Source organism: Myxine glutinosa, chromosome 8, assembly GCF_964187855.1.
Source record: "Myxine glutinosa chromosome 8, kmMyxGlut1.1, whole genome shotgun sequence".
NCBI lineage: Eukaryota > Metazoa > Chordata > Myxini > Myxiniformes > Myxinidae > Myxine > Myxine glutinosa.
Genome location: NC_136268.1, coordinates 61,316,821 through 61,331,862, shown reverse-complemented (window position 1 = coordinate 61,331,862; position 15,042 = coordinate 61,316,821). Strand labels below are relative to the sequence as shown.

Below are 15,042 nucleotides of genomic sequence, written 5' to 3'. Positions count from 1 at the left end.
TTTTTTCTACATTCCCTAAACTCTCCTGCACTCCATCCTCCATCCAGCGTCCTTAAACGTATTTTTAACTCGAAGGTCACAAGAAACTCATTTTGCAATAAATGTTCGTTTCCCATAAATCGTACACTTTCAAAAATCCAATCTCACCCCTCCCCTCCAAATCTTCCCCATAACCCCTCCCCTCCAAATCTTCCCCATCACCCCTCCCCTCCAAATCTTCCCCATCACCCATCCCTTTCAAATCTCCCCCCTTGCCCCCTCCCTCCTAAACTACCCCCTCACCCCTCCCCGCCAAGACGCCCCCTCGCCCCTCCCCTCCTAGACTCCTGCCTCACCCCTCCCCTCCAAATCTCCCCCATATCCCATCCCTTTCAAATCCCTCCCCTTGTCCCTTCCCTCCCAAACTCCCCCCTCACCCCTCCCCTTCAAATCTCCCCACCCTCATTGCTTCTCAATTTCCCCCCTCTCACTCCCCCTCCTCAAAGCGTCCTCCCCGCTTCTTCCCCCTTCAAACTCTCACCTCCATCTCCCCCAACCTTCTGCCTCGCTCTTCCCCCTCCTCAAATAACACCTCATTGTGGCTCACCCAATCACCATCAAACCTTTTGTCCGCCCGATCCTTCCCTTTCTCCGAGCTATTCTGAAATCTCTGACACACCTTCAACAGCTCTCCCTACCTCTTCCACCTCTTCCACATCTTACCCTACCCCTCCTCCCCCCTGTTCTGTATCTGATGCTCCCCCTTCCTCTTCATTAACGGTATGGACCTCAAACATCCGGGGCCTTCGTTCAAACTTAACTGATCTCTCCATACAGGTTGCTTCTGTCAAACCAGACGTGATCTGCTTAACAGAAACTTTCCTCCTTTATGATGTCTCTGATTCCATAGTATCTCTCCCGGGCTACTCCCTCCTCCGGTATCATAGACCTGAGCCTCGTCCTGGAGGCGAGGTTGCTATCTTTATCAAAAACTCTCTTCCTCACTCGCCCTGCACTGCACTCTCTCCACCTCACCCCCAGGAATACCTCTGGCTACGGCTTCCCCTTCGCTCCCACCTCTTGTTCATATGTGTGTTGTACCGTCCACCAAACAGTGATGACTCCATCTACATCTCGCTGTCTGATGATATGGACCAAATTCTATCTACTCATCCCAACTCTCTCTTCCTCATATGTGGTGATTTCAACTGTCATCATGCCAGTTGGCTGGGTGTGGGTACCTCTCTCACCAGCCATGGCTCCTCAGCAAAGGACTTCTGCGACTCACTGGGACTGACACAATCTGTCAATTTCCCGACCCGGATCTCAGTCAACGGAACATATTCTCTTCTGGACTTGGTTATGACTAACTTCCCTGAAAATGTCTGCTGCTCTTCTTCTGCTCCGATCGGATCATCTGATCATGTCCTTGTTAAAGTGGACATCTCTCTGACCATCCTCAGGGAGCCTGCTCAGCGTCGACGAGTCTGGCATTTCACTCAGGCCAACTGGCACGGTCTTCAAGCAGCCATCAATCATCTGGACTGGTCTCCCATCTCTACCAACTCTGACATCAACTCATCCTGGGAATTCTTCCAAAGTAAATTGCTCTCTCTCATGCACAGATTTATCCCATCTCGTCTTCAGTTGTCATACCCTTCCTCCCGTCCATGGTACACGGAATCTTGTGGTGAGGCTGTTGCCCAGAAACAACTTGCCTTCGTCTCCTGGAAAGCAAATCCAACGGAAGGAAATCTCATTTCCTTTCACAAAGCCCGAAACAAGTGTGTGTCCACCCTCAGGAGAGCCAGGAAACAATATCTCTCCGTTCTCAAGACCGAACTCTCTTATCTGTCTCCCTCTTCCAAATCCTGGTGGCGTCTGGTCAAATCCGTTTCTGGTGTTTGTTCCCCCTCCATCCCCTCCCTTACCTCAAACGGCTACACAGCTGACTCCGCACGTGAAAAAGCTGAATGCCTCAACTCTGTGTTTGCCTCTAAATCTTGTGTCCCAAACCCATCCCTCTCTGTACCCACCATACCCAGTCGTACCCTGCTGCTCCTGGACTCCGTGTCCTTTCCTCCTGACAAGGTGGAAAAGTTTCTGTCAACCCTCGACTCTGATTCTGCAACTGGACCCGACGGCATCAGCCCACGGGTCCTAAAATCCTGCTCTGCTGCTCTATCTCACCCTCTCTCTGTTCTCTTCACCCTCTCTTTTGCTCAAGGTCAACTGCCATCTGCTTGGAAATCAGCCAACATCACCGCTTTGCACAAAAAAGGTGCAAAAACAGATCCTAGCAACTACAGACCAATCAGCCTTCTCCCAATTATCAGCAAAGTCATAGAATCCATCATTGCTTCGGATATGAAATCTTTCCTCTTCTCCAATGGCTTGATCTCTGATCATCAATTTGGTTTCAGACCAGGTCACTCTACTCTGGACATGCTGCTTCTGCTGTCTCAACAATGGATGGAGGTCCTCAATGCCAAACAGGAAATTAGAGCTGTCTCCCTCGACATATCACGTGCCTTCGACACGGTCTGGCACCCCGCTCTGCTCACCAAACTCTCCTCCTTTGGTATCCATGGAAATCTCCACGCATGGCTGGCGGACTTCCTCTCTAGTCGTCGTCAACGTGTGGCCCTGAATGGGTTTCTCTCATCTCCTCTTCCTGTTCAGGCTGGAGTTCCCCAAGGCAGTGTTCTGGGCCCCGTGCTTTTTCTGGTCTTCATCAATGATCTCTCTGACTCTCTCGAAAATCCTCTCTATCTCTTTGCTGATGACTCCACTCTCTGCCGCTCCATTCCTCTTCCCTCAAATCGGCAGTCTGCTGCCTCCTCACTCTCTGAAGACCTGGACAAAATCACAGACTGGTCAAACAAGTGGAACATGTCTTTCAATCCTGACAAATCTCACACTCTTACTATGTCTCTCCGAAAAGATCGACTGGACAACCCTCCCATCTACTTTCTCAACAATCCTCTCCAAGAAGTTCTGTCGCTCAAGATTTTGGGTCTCACTATCTGCCATGATCTTTCTTGGGAAAACCACATTTCCAAGCTGGCCTCCAAAGCCAGTCGCCGACTGGGCATCCTCCGTCGTGCGAGGTCCTTCCTCGGCACACCTGAGCTCCTCACCACATACAAGGCTTTCATCCGCAGCTCAATGGAATACTGTTCTCCCCTATGGGCCGGTGCTCCTGCCTCACACCTAGCTCGGCTTCACGCTGTTGAAACCAAAGCTTTCAGAATTATTGGAATCTCCCGCGATGAAGCTATCTCTGAGGGCCTTTCACTCACTCACCGCAGGCAGGTAGGTGGTCTTTCTGTCTTCTACCGACTCCTCTCCGGCCTTGCACCCCCAGCTCTCTCTGTGCTCTGTCCCCCAAATATTCCTACAGGTCGCACAAGATCTGCCAGCAACCCTCTGATGGTTAAACTGCCGAAATCTCGGCTCTCTGCTCACCTTCACTCTTTCATTCCTCTTTTCTCCCGCCTTTGGAACAAACTCCCTCACTCCCTTCAATCCCACTCCTCCCTCCAGGTCTTTAAAACAGCTGTTCACCACCATCTCTTATCTTCCCCCATCCAAAACCTTGATCTTTTCTACCCCCGCTAATTCACCCCAGATCCACCTTGTTTGAAATTCCAACTTCTTTCCTGGAAGTCCTGGCAGTGTCCATATGTTTTATACCTCTCCCACCGCCCCCTTCCCATGCCCCCCCCCCAAAGCCCTCGCCCTCTCTCAGATCTCTCGATGTCTCCATGTCTCTCGGTCCCTGCTCTCAAATGTTGTGTTTGTGTCCTTCCCCCTCTCTCCCCATCTTGTCTACCGCTCCCGATGTTATATGTTTTATGTGTCGGTTTGTCTTTCTGTGTGATTAATGTTCGCTCTTTCACGAGCCTCGATCTTGTATACAAAAAAAAAAAAAAAAAGTTGCATAAAACTTGTTGCGTGTCATAAACAATGTTCACTTGTGTCAACACACACAGACAGTTTTTTTCCGCTCGCTATACATTCAGAAATCTTGATTCATGAAAATGATATATCATTTGCATATTCATATAATTTATGGAAATATGAAACATGTTGCACCCAGAACAATAATTGAACATCATGAATTGCAGCTAGAGAAACATTTTTTTTTCATACACTTTTCATGTAACCTCATGTATGTACACTCAGAGACCTTTCAACCTTTCTCACTGACCAATCATCTCTCTTTTTATACCTCACCCCACCCTGAACCGCTTTCCTTTTCTCACTCTTTTCACCTCTTCTTATGTTTACAATATTTCATTTCACCCCAAAAAACCCCACCACACCTCCACCTTGCCTACTAGCATGCACAAGTGCCCTAAAAATTAGACACGTATTAGACTGTACAATAAAAATTGTTTTCAGCATAACAAATTACTCGTTGTTTTTTTCCTTAGTCTCCATCAAGTCAATAAGATTAAAGCATGTGAGGCATGTTATTTTCATGGAATAGTAAAACTGAGAAAGCAACAACCATGAGATGTTTTGGAGATTTATCATTCTATTTTTAACTCATAATTCCGACTCCAACACACCAATGTAGGCTCTTTGTGGACCGATTCTTGTTGTAGATTTCGTGTAGACGCCATTGATTGACACTCAATAATCTGTTCTGCTATGCCGTGCAGGACAGAGAGGATGTTGTGCAGGTGTTCAAAACCAGCTCCTGATGTCGAGGCACCACCCTGATCAAGAGAGAAAAAAAAGTCAGGAAACACTTGGTGAAGGGGTACTTATGCACCAGCCGAGCCATTGCGGGAGAAAGAAAGGAACAGAGCGAGAGCATTGGTGGGTGAAGGGAGTTGCATTTTTATTGGATTTTTGGAGCGAGCAGAAAGTTGCAGGACTGGATTGGTAACCTCAGAGTGGAATTCCAGCGATGGGTATTCCAATCCACAAAATCCCTGACTCGCATTTTAACGCATTTAAGACTTCGAAATGCAATCACTTTCAGTGACTGATGCTCAGCATTTTGGAACTTCACACTGACACCAGGCATTTCACAAAGTTGTTACCTAATAAGGTATGTTTAATGAAGTCGTTTATCATAACAAAGTAGATTTGCACCTGGGTTTATTTTCTTCTCACCCATAAAGGTTCTGTCTGGATGAGAGCATGAATAGCCATAGGCCTGGTTAAATGATGGTGAAAATTATACAATATTTGTAATATTTATTTATTGTCAACAAATTAGATTGATGTAATGATGTATGGACGTTAAGGAATAAGGTAAATCAATGCTATTAATCCTATTATTTTTGATACATCTATCTATAATTCCAGTAATCTCTCTGTGTGTGTGTGTGTCTGTGTGTGTGTGTGTGTGTGTGTGTGTGTGTGTGTGTGTTTGTCTGTGACCGCTGTTTCTCGACAACCACGGGTCCGATCTAATTGAAACTTGCCAGATATATTGCTGGGCACCTGAGGATGTGCCTTTTCAAGGTTTCATATTAATCGGAGAAGTAGTTACCGAGCTATGGCGATTTATTTACCAAACTAATCACAGAACAGGTTGCGGGGTAGGCCAGCCAATCACAGAACACGTTGTTGCGTAGGCGTGGCCGATGTGAGAGCGCGTGCGCGGATAGTAATTCGAGGCGTAGCGGGCGCCATTTGGAGGAGCTGGGAGGACTCAGTCGTGATAGAGTGAGCCTGAGTGAGTATATCAAGACAAGAACAAGATCTAGAAGGAGGTATGTACGGTGCGATTCATATAATATATTGTTTAGTTGGGTATGAGGAATGAGGTATGCGAATGAGGAATGAGGAATGAGGAAATGCGAATGAGGAATGAGGAATGAGAAAATGCGAATGAGGAATGAGGAAAGAGGTATGAGGAATTTGGGGTCGGAATGGGTGATCGGCCTGGGTGACTGGGTCTCGACTAGATGCTGGGCCGCACCAAGGAACGGGCACCCACGTACGGACACGTCCTAGTATTAAAAAATTCAAACAAAGTTGAACACTGATTATATGTATGTGTAATCAAACACCTTTTCATTATTTCAATTTTTCCTCCAAGGGAGTATTGTCCAATAATCTCTTCTAAGTATTTTAGCTTATTGAATGAAACAAAATGCATGAAATGAGAAACAATATTTTCTTGCACGAACTCACATAATTTCTATCCTTTGTAATTCAAACAGAACAGAAATACTGAAAAGTTGCATAAAACTTTTTGCGATAATACTCATATAATAATATTTAAATAATATAATACTTTTCATACGAGCCATATAATGCTTTTCTTTCTTTAATATACGAATAGAATGCTCACGGAGAATTTTGTAGCTATGAATATTCAGGTAAGGAAAGGACATTGGGACACTTCAGTGTAATTTTGCATGAATTACTACTAAATTAGTTGGAAAAGGATAAAATCTATACGACATGCAACTAGAGAGTTCATAGAACACATTACCCCATGCTGTATTTAGAAACAAGAACATGGGCGGGGTCTAAGAGTGGCAGATGGAATTGGTCGTGATGATGTAAAATTCCGTAATATTTTGTCCAACTACTGCTAACGGAAGGGTTTTGAAAGTGCGAAAAAGGCGATTTGTGTTCGTGTTCAAATATATAATTCAATTGTAATAAAATTGAGATGTCAAGCGTCGTATAAAAAATAAATTCAAGAAGTTCACTGCCGTTGAAGGAGTGTCTTTTACAGCACCTCACATTACATGAACTAGAACGGCACTCATACCTCCGCCTGGTTGGCCATATCACTCAATGTTGAAGAATCACGTAAAAATTTATATTATCTGGATCCGGATCCAGATCTTCACCAAAATTGAATCGATTTTTCCTTGTCACACACAACCTCTCCACCAAGTTTCGTCCAAATCCGTCCACAACTTTTTGAGATATCCTGCTATGTATCGTTTTTGGTCCTATCTCCCAATGGTGAAGAATAACTTTAAAATTCTAGTAGCCGGATCCGAATCCGGATCTTCATTAAAATCTAATCATTTCGTCCTTGTCACATACACCAAATTTCGTCCGAATCCGTCCACAACTTTATATAAAATATCCTCTTCACAGACAAACAAACAGACAAACAGACAGAAAGACAGACAAGTGTGAAAACATAACCTCCATCCACCTTCGGTGGCGGATCAAGAATGAGTTCTCTTACAATGAAGTTCCTCATCGTTATCTGAAGTGCAGGAGCCCCCAAACCCACTCCCACCTCCCCCCCCTGGTCAAAGCCTGTGCTATTATTAGCGACTTATGGTTGTTTGGCCATGCACTGACCCTTGTAAATGGGTTAAGCATGGCCATGTAAAATAAATATGCCCAATGTGAAGCATCAAATAGGGAACCTAATCCAGAAAACGGTGCCAAATTATACAATAATAACTTGAATATGGTACATGTCATTGCAATCAAATATTTGTGTAATGCTACAAAATTATCCCACAACTTAGAAGCACTCGAGAATGCACTCGATCTCAATCTTAGAAGCATTTGCAGCTTAATTCAAAGTGAAACAAGCGTTACGCCTAGGTCCCCCGTCGGTGAAGTAATGCGAGTTGACAAAGTGGAAGACGCAAGGCGGCCATTCCTGGATTTTGATGTGGCGACCCAATTTTCAATAGCGTTCTCCCTTATGCGTAGCTACACCCACACACCAGATTAGAAGTTAGTAGTTCGTTTATTTTTCAAGATATTCCGCTCACAAGGTTCAGACATACATGGCGGCGGCCATCTTGGATTTTGACGTGGCGACCCAATTTTCAATAGCGTTCTTCCTTATGCGTCGGTACACCCACACACGAGATTAGAAGTTGGTAGTCGTTTATTTTTCAAGATATTTCGCTCAACAAGGTTCAGACATATATATGGTGGCGGCCATCTTGGATTTTGACGTGGCGACCCAATTTTCAATAGATTTCTTCCTTATGCCTGGATACATCCACACACCAGATTAGAAGTTGGAACTTCGCTTATTTTTCAAGATATTCCGCTCACAAGCTTCAGACATACATGGCGTCAGACATACATGGCGGCGGCCATCTTGGATTTTGAGGTGGGTTGCACCCACACACCAAATTCGAATGCGGTCCTTCGCTTACGCATGCACGCATGCATGAATGCACGCACGCACGCCCCCACTCACGCACGGACGGACGGACGGACACACGGACGCAAGGGAAAACCGTAGTCCCCCGTTCGCTCCACGGTGCGACGGGGGACAACTAGGAGATTCATTTTTGAACTTCCATTAACTTTATAATTGCTTTGGGTTTCAGGACTGTATGAATTAAACCACTAATTGTGAGTCACGTGCTCTCATACAATGTATTTACACAATAAACCTCATATTACACAACTATGTCTGCTATACACTTGGACTGCATTTCAGCACAAGGATTTAACAACCATGGGATTGAGGACAGGTCAGGATTTGAAACAACTTGGGAATTAAAATCTTTCACGTGGCACTGCAAGTCTGAGAATCAGCATTCCAATAGAAGTCACATGTACTACTGTTTTTATGCAAATGAGGTTAAAATGACGTCAACCCAAAGAAAGAATCATGACCTTTTTTTTTACAATGTCTAATACCCTGGGTAACTTATGAATGCTTGCTTCTAATTGGTGGAGAAAAGCTGATGATAAAATAACATTTCTGGCCTACTAACCAGGAAATCCAGCACTTTATGGGTTAACCATTAAGCCAACACCTGGCTATTGTCAGAAAGTAAGGCATGCGCACAACTGCCGACACGGTTGAAGCCCTCTCAATTAGGGGCATTTAGCCTTTCTAAACAAAGCCATATTGCCTCACCTGTCTGGCATTGCTCATCTTGTCTCTTTCATCAACCCTGAGTGTTGGAAGCACCATATTCAAATATCCTTCCCACTCCTGAATGATATCATCAGGGTTTGAGACCATTCTCTCCTTCATACAAGTTTTCTTTGGGGCATTCATCATTTCTCCGTCCATGGACCCAAACTCAAGGCGCTGCCTCTCCAATTGGCAAGTTTTCCAAGCCCAGTAATATGAGGAGCTTTCTGGGTAAACGCATTTGCTATCAGGTTCCTGTTGCCAAAAGACTTCAGGAACACTCTTGCTTCGAGTTCCATTTTCAGCTAAACCTGGCTTGAGTTGTGGGGGGCTGGAGGATAAAGTTCTGAATAGGGGTCTGCGAAAGGTAGTGTCTCTCATGTCCTTTGTGGAATTGTGCAGGAACGGCTTGTGCACCTGGGTCTTGTCTCTATCGTTCTTCCAGAATGGGAGCGTGCCTCTTCCTAGCTTGTGAAAAAGTGAGGGATGCGTTTTTTGAGACGAGACTTGTTGGTTAGATGGAAAGGAAGAGTCGCACAGCATCTTGCGACTCATTGTCTTGCACATCGAGTCATTGTCAGACTTGTTTTTCTCCCGATGAGCAGGTCCGCTCGTGCAGAAGCTGTTCCATGAATAGTACGATTTCATTTTGGCTGCTGTGTTTTGGATCTTTGGTGGCTTTGAGGTGACGAGAGGTATCCAGTGAGGAAGATGTGAGGTTTGGGTACTCGAAGACGGAGTTGGAACGTGACCGGAGTCCACCGAGAGGGATCGGTTTCTGCTCAGGACAAAGTGGTTCGTAGAAATAGTCAGGGACATCTCACTATCCGAAGGTGCTAGGCCTGAATCTTGGAATAAGTGTTTCAGGCATAAGTCTCTTTTGCTCCTTTTCAACTGCCCTTTATGGCATGCAACTTCCTTCCTCGCGTTATCGTCCATTTTTACACCATCTTCTTTGAAGCTTGTGAGATAAAAACCCCGCAGTTGATCTGCATCATCTTTATGGCTGCGATTGGTCTGAGTAACCAAAGGCAAATTGATGCTTGAAACACAACATTGTTTGCTTTGTGAAACATCATCCTCTTGAAGCTTATTGCCCAGGTTTTTTGTTTTGTCACAATTCTGCTGAATCGCTTTCTTTAAACATGTCGGCGATTTTGCACTTTCCACTGCTTCAGACACAGTGTGGGTCCCTTTATTCATGAATCTGATGGACTTCAAGAAAACTCCACTGGAATCCACGTCACCTGTGGGTAGAACAATACAAATGATTTCATTCAAGAAAAAATAACTTACCATTTTTTTAAGATTACCCCCTTTTTTACATCCCCTCATGAGCCCGACGACGTGAGTGTTGACGTTGTTGCAGCAAAATAAGTTGAAGCTTATTACTATTACTTGTCATTCCAATTTGTTGCTTGGATTGCTGAATCCATCTTTAAAATTTCATTTTGGTGACTAACTTATGTTTCAAGATAAACTTCTGCGAAAGTTCTTGGCTTGACTTGTGTACATCATTTTGTATCATGCATCCAGATTTTGGGAATATTTGCGCTGCACATTGCAGTGACCTGGTAATAGATGGGGTTTGTGGGGGCGGGGGTGTGAGGGGAAGGAGGCAATCCTAGAGTGCAGTCTCACCCCACCCACTCAACGCCCCTCCCATCAAAAACGTATTGAAATAATCTCATCCATCTTTGAAAGAAACGGTTCATTTTAGCATTTTCAATGTGAATTGGGCAAAGCCGAGAAACAAATGAAACACTTCAGAATTACCCTTCAGAATCACCCTTTAAAATTACCCTTTAGAATTACCCTTTCGAATTACTCTTTAGAATCACCGTTAGAATTACCCTTTAGAATCACCCTTTAGAATTACTCTTTAGAATTACTCTTTAGAATTACTCTTTAGAATCACCGTTAGAATTACCCTTTAGAATCACCCTTTAGAATTACTCTTTAGAATCACCCTTAGAATTACCCTTTAGAATTACTCTTTAGAATCACCCTTTAGAATTACCCTTTAAAATTACCCTTTAGAATTACCCTTTAGAATTACCCTTTGGAATTACCCTTTAGAATTACCCTTTGGAATTACCCTTTAGAATTACCCTTTGGAATTACCCTTTAGAACCCTCTAGAATTACCCCTTAGAACCATATAGAATTACACTTTAGAACCCTCTAGAATTACACTTTGGAACCATTTAGAATTACACTTTAGAACCCTCTAGAATTACACTGTAGAACCATTTAGAATTACACTTTATAACCCTTAATAATTACACTTTAGAACCCTTTAGAATTACACTTTAGAACCCTCAAGAATTACACTTTACAACCCTCTAGAATCACACTTTAGAACCCTCTAGAATTACACTGTAGAACCATTTAGAATCACACTTTAGAACCCTCTAGAATCACACTGTAGAACCATTTAGAATCACACTTTAGAACCCTTAATAATTACACTTTAGAACCCTATAGAATTACACTTTAGAACCCTCGAGAATTACACTTTAGAACCCTTAATAATTACACTATAGACCCCTTTAGAAATACACTTTAGAACCCTCTAGAATTACCCCTTAGAACCATATAGAATTACACTTTAGAACCCTCTAGAATTACACTTTGGAACCATTTAGAATCACACTTTAGAACCCTCTAGAATTACACTGTAGAACCATTTAGAATCACACTTTAGAACCCTCTAGAATTACACTTTAGAACCATTTAAAATTACACTTTAGAACCCTTTAGAATTACACTTTAGAACCCTCAAGAATTACACTTTACAACCCTCTAGAATCACACTTTAGAACCCTCTAGAATTACACTGTAGAACCATTTAGAATCACACTTTAGAACCCTCTAGAATTACACTTTAGAACCATTTAAAATTACACTTTAGAACCCTTTAGAATTACACTTTAGAACCCTCAAGAATTACACTTTACAACCCTCTAGAATCACACTTTAGAACCCTCTAGAATTACACTGTAGAACCATTTAGAATCACACTTTAGAACCCTCGAGAATTACACTTTAGAACCATTTAGAATTACACTTTAGAACCCTCTAGAATCACACTTTAGAACCCTCTAGAATCACACTTTAGAACCCTCTAGAATTACACTGCAGAACCACTTAGAATTACACTTTAGAACCCTCTAGAATCACACTTTAGAACTTTTTAGAATTACACTTTAGAACCCTCTAGAATCACACCTTAGAACCCTCTAGAATCACACTTTAGAACCATTTAAAATTACACTTAGAACCCTCTAAAATCACTTTAGAACCCTCTATAATCACACTTTAGAACCCTCTAGAATTACACTTTAGAACCATTTAAAATTACACTTTAGAACCCTCTAAAATCACACTTTAGAACCCTCTAGAATCACACTTTAGAATTACACATTAGAACCCTCTAGAATTACACTTTAGAACCATTTAAAATTACACTTTAGAACTCTCTAGAATTACACTTTAGAACCCTTTAGAACCCTCTGATAATCCTCTGAATTACACTTTAGAACCCTCTGAATTACACTTTAGAACCCTCTAGAATTACACTTTAGAACCCTCTGAATTACACTTTAGAACCATTTATAATTACACTTTAGAACCCTCTAGAATCACACTTTAGAACCCTCGAGAATTACACTTTAGAACCATTTAAAATTATACTTTAGAACTCTCTAGAATCACACTTTAGAACCCTCTAGAATTACACTTTAGAACCCTCTAGAATTACACTTTAGAACCATTTAAAATTACACTTTAGAACTCTCTAGAATCACACTTTAGAACCCTCTAGAATTACACTTTAGAACTCTCTAGAATTACATTTTAGAACCATTTAATATTACACTTTAGAACTCTCTAGAATCACACTTTAGAACCCTCTAGAATTACACGTTAGAACCATTTAAAATTACACTTTCGAACTCTCTAGAATCACACTTTAGAACCCTCTAAAATTACACTTTAGAACCATTTAGAATTACACTTTAGAACCCTTTAGAACCCTCTGAGAATCCTCTGAATTACACTTTAGAACCCTCTGAATTACACTTTAGAACCCTCTAGAATTACACTTTAGAACCCTCTGAATTACACTTTAGAACCCTCTGAATTACACTTTAGAACCCTCTAGAATTACACTTTAGAACCCTCTGAATTACACTTTAGAACCCTCTGAATTACACTTTAGAACCCTCTAGAATTACACTTTAGAACCCTCTGAATTACACTTTAGAACCCTCTAGAATTACACTTTAGAACCCTCTGAATTACACTTTAGAACCATTTAGAATTACACTTTAGAACCCTCTAGAATTACACTTTAGAACCCTCTAGAATTACACTTTAGAACCCTCTGAATTACACTTTAGAACCCTCTAGAATCACACTTTAGAACCCTCTAGAATTACACTTTAGAACCATTTAAAATTACACTTTAGAACTCTCTAGAATCACACTTTAGAACCCTCTGAATTACACTTTAGAACCATTTAGAATTACACTTTAGAACCCTTTAGAACCCTCTGAGAATCCTCTGAATTACACTTTATAACCCTCGAGAATTACACTTTAGAACCCTCTGAATTACACTTTAGAACCCTCTAGAATTACTTTAGAACCCTCTGAATTACACTTTAGAACCCTCTAGAATCACACTTTAGAACCCTCTGAATTACACTTTAGAACCATTTAGAATTACACTTTAGAACCCTTTAGAACCCTCTGAGAATCCTCTGAATTACACTTTATAACCCTCTAGAATTACACTTTAGAACCCTCTGAATTACACTTTAGAACCCTCTAGAATTACACTTTAGAACCCTCTAGAATTACACTTTAGAACCCTCTGAATTAGACTTTAGAACCCTCTGAATTACACTTTAGAACCCTCTGAATTAGACTTTAGAACCCTCTGAATTAGACTTTAGAACCCTCTGAATTAGACTTTAGAACCCTCTGAATTAGACTTTAGAACCCTCTGAATTACACTTTAGAACCCTCTGAATTAGACTTTCGAACCCTCTAGAATTACACTTTAGAACCCTCTAGAATTACACTTTAGAACCCTCTGAATTAGACTTTAGAACCCTCTGAATTACACTTTAGAACCCTCTGAATTAGACTTTAGAACCCTCTGAATTAGACTTTAGAACCCTCTGAATTAGACTTTAGAACCCTCTGAATTAGACTTTAGAACCCTCTAGAATTACACTTTAGAACCCTCTGAATTAGACTTTAGAACCCTCTGAATTAGACTTTAGAACCCTCTGAATTAGACTTTAGAACCCTCTGAATTAGACTTTAGAACCCTCTGAATTAGACTTTAGAACCCTCTGAATTAGACTTTCGAACCCTCTAGAATTACACTTTAGAACCCTCTGAATTAGACTTTAGAACCCTCTGAATTAGACTTTAGAACCCTCTGAATTAGACTTTAGAACCCTCTGAATTACACTTTAGAACCCTCTGAATTACACTTTAGAACCCTCTGAATTAGACTTTAGAACCCTCTGAATTACACTTTAGAACCCTCTGAATTACACTTTAGAACCCTCTGAATTAGACTTTAGAACCCTCTGAATTACACTTTAGAACCCTCTGAATTACACTTTAGAACCCTCTGAATTAGACTTTAGAACCCTCTGAATTACACTTTAGAACCCTCTGAATTACACTTTCGAACCCTCTGAATTACACTTTAGAACCCTCTGAATTACACTTTAGAACCATTTAGAATTACACTTTAGAACCCTTTAGAACCCTCCGAGAATCCTCTGAATTACACTTTATAACCCTCTAGAATTACACTTTAGAACCCTCTGAATTACACTTTAGAACCCTCTAGAATTACACTTTAGAACCCTCTAGAATTACACTTTAGAACCCTCTGAATTAGACTTTAGAACCCTCTGAATTACACTTTAGAACCCTCTGAATTAGACTTTAGAACCCTCTGAATTAGACTTTAGAACCCTCTGAATTAGACTTTAGAACCCTCTGAATTACACTTTCGAACCCTCTGAATTACACTTTCGAACCCTCTGAATTAGACTTTAGAACCCTCTGAATTACACTTTCGAACCCTCTGAATTACACTTTCGAACCCTCTAGAATTACACTTTAGAACCCTCTAGAATTACACTTTAGAACCCTCTGAATTAGACTTTAGAACCCTCTGAATTACACTTTAGAACC

At 41.7% G+C, this 15,042-nt stretch overlaps 1 protein-coding gene across 3 annotated transcripts in view; it reads right to left on the bottom strand.

Annotated features, from left to right (window-relative positions):
* The window catches only part of LOC137432526 (uncharacterized), a 47,321-nt gene that overhangs the window by 12,182 nt on the left and 20,097 nt on the right, over positions 1 to 15,042 (bottom strand). For all 3 annotated transcript variants that reach the window (XM_068124544.2, XM_068124542.2, XM_068124543.2), the window contains exons 2-3: positions 8,816 to 10,062; positions 4,557 to 4,706 (exon numbers count right to left, since the gene is read on the bottom strand). In XM_068124544.2, coding sequence (XP_067980645.2) covers positions 4,557 to 4,706; positions 8,816 to 10,062 — 1,397 coding nt within the window. The remainder of the gene's footprint in view (positions 1 to 4,556; positions 4,707 to 8,815; positions 10,063 to 15,042) is intronic.